At 50.5% G+C, this 7,716-nt stretch overlaps 1 protein-coding gene across 1 annotated transcript; it reads right to left on the minus strand.

Annotated features, from left to right (window-relative positions):
- Position 1: 1 nt before the first annotated feature.
- Positions 2–2,332, minus strand: APOL6 (apolipoprotein L6). Its single transcript, XM_020883957.2, has 2 exons — positions 1,439–2,332; positions 2–131 (listed from the first exon to the last, which is right to left on the minus strand). The coding sequence occupies exons 1-2, from the start codon at positions 2,330–2,332 to the stop codon at positions 6–8; spliced, it is 1,020 nt and encodes a 339-aa protein (XP_020739616.2). The 3' UTR covers positions 2–5.
- Positions 2,333–7,716: the final 5,384 nt, after the last annotated feature.

Below are 7,716 nucleotides of genomic sequence, written 5' to 3' on the forward strand. Positions count from 1 at the left end.
CTAGTTCAATTGCCTTCATCTTCCCCTGTCACCTGGGATCCGGCCTCCCCACGCCTGGCTGGTGGCAGAGGCACGGTCTCCATGGTTCCCTCCGAAGAGGAGCTCATAGGCTTTTTTTCTTGCAAGAGGTTCTGAAAAAAAAAAAAAAAAAAAAAAAGCCGCAAAAACACCAGTCAGAGTGAAGATACCGGGGCAGCTCAGCCTGGAGATCCAAGCCCCAGCTCCTAGGTCATGCTCCCCGGCTGTCATTCTGACTCCTTCCACGTTGCTGCAAGCATTTGGCAAGTTATATAAGCTCCTTATGAACACTGCAGTCTGGGAGGCTGAACAGCAGAAATGTATGTCCTCATAGTTGTGGAGGCTGCAAGCCCTATGTTCAGGTGCTGGTTGGTTGGGTTCCTGGTGAGGGGACTCCTGGCTTGTAGACATGGCCTTTCTTCACATGGCCTTTCCTCTGTGCCAGTGTAGGCAGAGAAAGAGAGAGCCCCCTGGGTTCCCTCCTCCTTGTATAAGGACACCAGTCCCCAAGGATCACAGCCCCAGTCCTACAACCTCATTCAACCCCAGTCGCCCCTCCTCAAAGACCCCAGCGACAAAAAGTCACCTTTGGGCTTAGCACTTCTGTGTATAAAGGTTGCTGCTGCTGCTAAGTCACTTCAATTGTGTCCGTCTCTGTGCGACCCCATAGACAGAAGCCCACCAGGCTCCCCCATCCCTGGGATTCTCCAGGAAAGAACACTGGAGTGGGTTGCCATTTCCTTCTCCAATGCATGAAAGTGAAAAGTGAAAAGTAAAAGTGAGGTCACTCAGTCGTGTCTGACTCTTGGCGACCCCATAGACCGCAGCCTACCAAGCTCCTCCGTCCATGGGATTTTCCAGGCAAGAGTACTGGAGTGGGCTGCCATTGCCTTCTCCGATGTATAAAGGTTAGGGGAATACATTTCAATCCTTAACGCTCCCCAGGGCTCAGTGTCCTCTTCTGTACCGCTGGGAAGACCCTCTTCCCAGTACATGGACGTCAGGAAGCACTGATGGAGGTTATGTAGCAACTTGGATGGAGCAGAATTTGGGGGAGAACGGGTCCATGTGTATGTACGGCTGAGGCCCTTTGCGGTCCACTTGAAACTATCACATAGTTAACCAACTATACTCCAATACAAAATATAAAGTTGTTTTTCTAAACAAAGTACAAGTTAAAAAACAAAAAGAACCATTGATGGGAAAACAGAAGGCATGACAGGTCTGTCCAGAACAGTATCAAGATGTACTTGATACCGTTTGGACCTCCAGGGCCACCAGACACCCCACATCCTTGGGAATCGGCAGGCAAACTACACACACTGGCTTCCTCATCACCCTTCCCATAGATCCCAGTGCCCATAAGCCCAGGTAAAGCTTTCCCTCCGCTCTGCGCCACCCACGAGGGACCGCACCTCACCCTCTGCTCCAGGCTCTCGTAGCGCTGGGTGAGCTGTGTCAGCTGCCTTCCCAGCTCCCGAGCCCGGGCCCTTAGCTCTGCTGCAAGCTCGGTTCTGGCTCCCTCTTTCAGCTGCTTCCAGTCCTTAAGAAGGGAGGCCAAGTCCACGCTGAGGGAAAAGCCAGCCATCGCGCTGCCCAGCAAGCGAGCCTTGGTTTTCATCACCAGTGTGGTACCTTCAAAGGCCCTTTGCACCTGTATGCTCCTTCGGGCTGAGACCTGGCCAGTGGTCAGGAGGCGCTTGGCAGCAGTGGCCAGGTGTGGGTGGGCCTTGGTGATCTGAAAGGCACGGATGCTCTTCTGAACACCCTCGATGGCGCTTCTACAATTCTGAATCACCTTTCCAGCGGCCATGATGTAGTCTACCCCAGCTTGCCTGACCTTTTGGCCACTGGAGGGCATTAGGCTACCCACCTGAGCTTGGGCTTCTTGACTGTGAAAACGTTCCAAAACGTTGGTCAAGATACTGGTGACCTCCCCTGCTGTCCCCAAAACTCTACCTGCAGCGGAGAGCACCAGGCTGCCCCCTGCTGTCGCCGGAGCAAGGACTAAGCCCAGTATGCTCATGGCTCCGGAAACCACGGTGATGGAATTGGCCACCATGCTGGTCTTGGTGAGAGTTTTGTTTGTTGTGTCAATGCGGTCTGCAAGGGCCTGGAGCTTCCGGATGTCTACTTCCAGCTCCCCTTTCAGGTTGGGAAACTCTTCCAAAAATATTCTTTCTTCAGCTGACAGGTCACTATCTTGCGGCTTCACATCGTCACATGGAAGAATGTCATCCGCATCCCTGTGGATGAGTGAAATAATGATTTCCAATCCCCCAGATGGGAAAGCCAAATTCTTAGCCAAGCCCATGTGGTTTCTGGATCTTCTTGACAGTCCAAACTTTACATTCTCCTTGCATCTTCCTAGCATCTCTGTTACCTCTAACCTAGCCATTAATAAGAAAAGTCCCAGAGCATCATTAGGAGCTGCTAATTTGCTTCAGAGAAGAAACATGTAAGAGGGGCATCTGGAGGGAAATGAGAGAAATGGAGCCTTGGCCAAAGAGATGGAGGAAACGGATTAGCATCAAGGGACTTTTTCAACCTTGCTCAGAGGCGATGAAGGTGGGGCAGTGGGAGATGCTAAGATCCTAGTTATGATCAGGAACCTGGGACTAACTGGGGACAGGGAAAGCTCCAAGGAAAGTAGGAGGAAGAGGAGACCAGGTGCTGGGCGGGAGGTTGGGAGCCCTGTGCACGGAGGTGAGTCGGCGGGAAGAGGCACCATACTGTAGAGTGCATCCCTCACTTTGATGGCCTGGAACTCGGTTACTCTGCTGTGCCTTGTTTCTCTCAGGAGTCGCACCCTGAGGGGCTGAGATAAATGATCGCTAACGTTCTGAGTGTTCTCCTTGGCACTTGGCTGGCTTTCCTTGCTCTCTTAAGCAGATTGATTCTTCATGGAAGAAGTCAGGGACGAGAGGACCCCTTCCCCTCCCCCATCCTCTCCTTGTCCTTAGGCAGCACCGAGGGATCTTTGCCGGGATCTTCATATGGCCTTCATGGGAGAACAGTCTGCGGGTGAGGAAGAAAGCCGCTCCCCCGGGTGCTTTCCTCAAGCTCAGCGTCCTGGGTGCAACTCCTTCAGGGCGAGCTGAGGAGGACAGGGATTCCCTGGCCCACAGGAGGATATCAGAGCTGGAAGGAGCCCTGGGGAAGAGCTAAGCTTCCTTCTTTACTTTTCTGTGGTGGAAGCAGAAGCCCAGATGGGGCGTGAAAGTGTTAGTCACTAAGTTGTGTCCAACTCTTTGGGATCCTGTGGACTGCAGACCACCAGGCTCCTCTGTCCATGGGATTCTCCAGGCAAGAATACTGGAGTGGATTGCCGTGGACGGAGGAGCCTGGCGGGCTACAGTCTATAAGGTCACAAAGAGTCGGACACACCTGAATGACTGAGTATGCCTGCATCCTACGTTAGGCGGCAATGCCTCTTGACACAGAGAGAACTACAGTCTGATTCTGTTACACAGGTGTAGCTCACCTAATTCCCTCAGGAGACATTGGCTGATGGCCTGTGCGGGGCTGGCTTTGCTATGTCTGCTGATGAACACACGCTGGAGCTTACATTCATGAATGAGGCAGTGTTAAAGGGCTTTTTTGGTGATACACTAACCTCACAGAGGTGAGGTCCAAGGGGGCAATTTCTGCCCTTGGAGTCCTGTGGCCCAGGGTCAGGTACCTAACAAGAACTTGACTTGCATTCCAAAATAATTAGTGTAAACCATGGAATATTTTTCTTCCAGTGACATAGCTTCATGTACATAATGGAGACCAGTGAGAAGGCAGGCCTCATTTACAGCTGTTCTCCTGGGACACGTTTGTCACATGTCATGAGAATGCCTAAGCACTTCTGCAGACGTCACCCTTTCCCCAGGGACATAGGGCTCTGGATTACCTTTGCAAACCGACACCAGTCTTGCAGGCTTTCCCTGCCTGCCCGCCGAGCAGGTTCTGTGGCATCAAATCCATGTTCCTTTTGTCCGTGGGAGAATGAGAGCTGTCTCCACGACTCAAAGGATCTCCTGGGTGGAGCCACAGAAAACAAGTTTACTGCAGGGTTCATGAAATCACGTGAAATTCAAGTGTGGGGACTTCCCTGGCAGTCCAGTGGTTAAGGTTCTGTCCACAGTTCCCATGCAAGGGACACAGGTTCAATCCCTGGTGGGAGAACTAAGATCCCACCTGCTATGAGGTGTGGACAAAAAGAGTTTTAAAACTTCAAAAAAGAAACTCAAGTGTGGAGGGATTTTAGATGACGTGAAATCCAAATAATAAGACATAAAGGACTAAATATTTGAAAACTGTTGTTTTTACATTATATGTTGGGGTGAGCTTATATAGAATAAGTACGCAAAACAAAGTCCTCAGCTTGATAAAGTTTGACGTCACACATCCAAGTCATCACCAACCAGATCGAGATAAAGGACAGAAGGTTTCCTTAACGCCAACACAGTCAACATGCACCCCACCACACAGGTGATCACTGCTCTGATTTCTATGACCTTTAATTTGTTTGCCTGGTCTTGAATTTCACGTCCATGGCATCCGTTGTTTGGTTTCTTTCACTCAATACAATGTCTGTGAAATTCTTTCATGTTGTCATGGTTTTAAAAACATTAAGTAGCTTCAAAAAATGAGAGGGCTTCCCTGATGGCTGAGTGGTAAAGAACCTGCCCGCCAATGTGGTAAACACTAGTTCAATCCCTGATCAGGGAAGATCCCACCTGCTAGGGAGCAACTAAGGCCATGCATGCACCACAACTACTGAGCCTGTGCTCTAGAGCCTGGTAACTGCAACTGCTGAAGCCCGCATGCCCTAGAGTCTGTGCTCTGCAACAAGAGAAGTCCCTGCAGTGAGAAGCCCCCATTAGCCGCAGCTAGAGATAAGCTCTCGCAGCAACGAAGATCCAGCACAGCCCAAAATAAATAATGATAGAGATATATCACAAAGCAAATGTCAAGGGCTTGGTAAGTGAAGGAGCCCCACGTGATTCCAGTCAGGCCTCGAGGCGTGGATCTCCATCAGGGGTGAGCTTTCTCCCCGGGGGGGTAGGTGATGCCCATAGACATTCAGCAGTGGGCATCAGGGGACACTGCTCCTGGTACCTAGTGGGTGGAGGCTGGAGATGCTGCTAAACGCCCTAGAGTGCACAGGACGGCCCCCATAGCGAAGAGTGGTCCAGTCCAAACTGTCAGTGGTGCTGAGGCTGAGAAACCCTAGAGGAGCCCCAGGCTTTACCAGCAGCTCCTGAAAGCTCCCCCGTTTTCCTTTTTAGTCCCACTGGATGAAGAGCTAGAGTGACAGCAGGGAGCCCTTGGTCCTACCAGGTCCCATCCCCTCACTACTGACCTTCTCTCGGGGGATGTCAGAGGATGTTATGTTTTGAGAGGGATGGAAATGATGGGCGAGGATTAGAGAAGTTATCTTCATATGAGAGCTGATACATATGAGACTTTGTTGTTTGGGGAGCCTTCAGCTCTGCCGTATCCTGTCCCTTCCCCTCAAACCAACTCCCTCATATACACCATTAATGTCAGAGACGTCGGATACTCTGGAACACAGCTTTGAGATAATCCCCTTAATCTTTATCACCAACCCCTGCCCCTCAAACTCCCTAAATAAGCATACAACCCAAGAAACACTGCAGGTGGCAATTTTGAGACAATTCATCTGGCATCTTTTCCTATAAAGATGATACCCCTAAACCACTCTTGTAGAGAACAGCTAGGGAAATGCCTTGGCCCGTGGTATCTCCTATGATCTGGGGTCCAGGCCCTCTCTCTCTCTCTCTCTGTCTAGGATCCAGGGGTCCCCAGCCAATGGAGGGGAAGATGCAGCTTGGTTGGTCTGATCACATGCTTAATCATGTTTTTATTTAAACTTCAAGTGACTTCTGAGGAAGAGATTGCTATCCTGATTTATCAAGTAAAGAAACTGAACTTCAGACCTGAGCTCACGCTAGGAGTTGGCCGAATGGGGATTTGAATGGGATGGGGGCTCCTGACAGTGACTCTTTTTCCCAAACCAACTGCAGGGGCAACCTCTTGGGCCCATCGTCCTTTAGAAGTGAGGCCCCAGAGCAGCCCTCCTCCTGGGTCTCCTGGCCCACCTGCTCTCAATGAAGCACTCACCGTGGCCTCAGGTTCCGAGGGCCTTCCTTCCTCTCCCTTCCAGGGGCCTCAGATCCAGCGAGGGCTGTGAGCGTCTAGGCTGCAGGAGGACAAACACAGTGCAGAGTCTCCAGCTGGTTTTGCTCATCATGGAAAGACCCGAGGCTCTGATTGCAAAACTGGATTCAAGTTCAGTGAGGCAGGCACAGAAGTGTCAATGCCAAAGCAGCTCTTTTGGGGAGGGTGGGGAGCGGGGGTGGGGAGACCCCCCCCCCCCAGGGCTTATTGAGCAATGGCTTGCACTTTTACTTTCCTTTCTGCTTCTTTCTCTAATAGATGTGCAATGAAGGAGCTAGCTGAATCTGAGTCAGGTCTGGTCTCACCTCTCCTGGTCCCAGCTGTTCCAAGAGCAGAGCGAGGGTGCTTAAGTTCTGCAAGGACTCTGAAGTCAAGCAGACCATGTGCAGCTGTGTGAGCCGCTTTCTCAACTGCCCTTGGCCTTGATTCCCCGTCTGTGAAATGGGTATTTAGTGAAACAGCCCTTGTGGCAGAGAGCCATTGTGAGGAGCCCAGGAGCAAATGAGGAGACGCCCAGCGTGGAACCAACCGCTAACAGATGCGTTCATGGTCCTGCCATGAGAGCCCTCATCTGCTCTCCGAGGAGGGGGTGGACCTCAAAGTCTAAGACCTCTCTTCTGTGACTGTGAAATGCAAAAGACTCTGGAAAACGGAAACGTTTCTTCATAATTCATGTGGTGGTAAAACCTGACCCGAGCTGGAAAAAATGTATAGTTTTGATGTATCCACCTTCTCTTTAAATATTCAGTTTCCCTGCAGAAATATACCTAGTGTTTGAACAAGGAGGGTGTTTGGGGGCTGATCTCAGGGCACACACACACACACACACACACACACATATATATATATATAAAATAGTATTTATTTGTTTATTGTTTTTGGCTGTGCTGAGTCTTCATTGCCGTGTGGGCTTTTCTCTAGTTTGGCGAGTGGGGGCTCCTCTCTAGCTGGGGTACATGAGTGGCTCATTGCAGTGGCTTCTCTTGTTGAGGAACACGGGCTCCAGGCACATGGGCTTCAGTAGTCGCAGCTCCCAGGTTCTAGAGCACCAGCTCTGTAGTTGTGGCTCATGGGCTTAGCTGCCACACAGCATGTGGAATCCTCCCACCCAGGGATTGAACCCTGGGTCCCTGCATGGTTCTTTACCACTGAGCCACCAGGGAAGCCCCGGTCTCAGTTTATAATAACCCACTTTGTGTTTGGACCACCCCTGGGGTCCTCATGCTTACAAAATGCCCTTCAGCAATAACCATCAAAAAACTAAAATATAAAGGTTTAAGACTTATGTGTTAGTAGCTCAGTTGTGTCCAACTCTTTGCAACCCCATGGAAACTGTAAAATTACATAAAAGAAAAAATTTTAATTAATAATTAAATGAAGGTTTATTACTTACAAGACCTGGGGTAGGGGGCTGGTTAAGAGGGGAATGGAGAAAAGATAGAGCAGAAGAGCCTGGGGTTTTGCTTTTACTGGGGTCAGAGATGGGGGCCCTGAGTCTTCAAGGGC

This window comes from Odocoileus virginianus, chromosome 23 (genome assembly GCF_023699985.2).
Source record: "Odocoileus virginianus isolate 20LAN1187 ecotype Illinois chromosome 23, Ovbor_1.2, whole genome shotgun sequence".
Classification (NCBI taxonomy): domain Eukaryota; kingdom Metazoa; phylum Chordata; class Mammalia; order Artiodactyla; family Cervidae; genus Odocoileus; species Odocoileus virginianus.

What these genes read in the sequence shown, in the direction of transcription:
- APOL6 (XM_020883957.2), bottom strand. Translation starts at nt 2,332, where the DNA reads ATGGGCTTGGCTAAGAATTTGGCTTTCCCATCTGGGGGATTGGAAATC. An exon ending in ACGAGAGCCTGGAGCAGAGG is followed by an intron (nt 132 to 1,438) that starts GTGAGGTGCGGT and finishes TTTTTTTTTCAG; the next exon opens with AACCTCTTGCAAGAAAAAAA.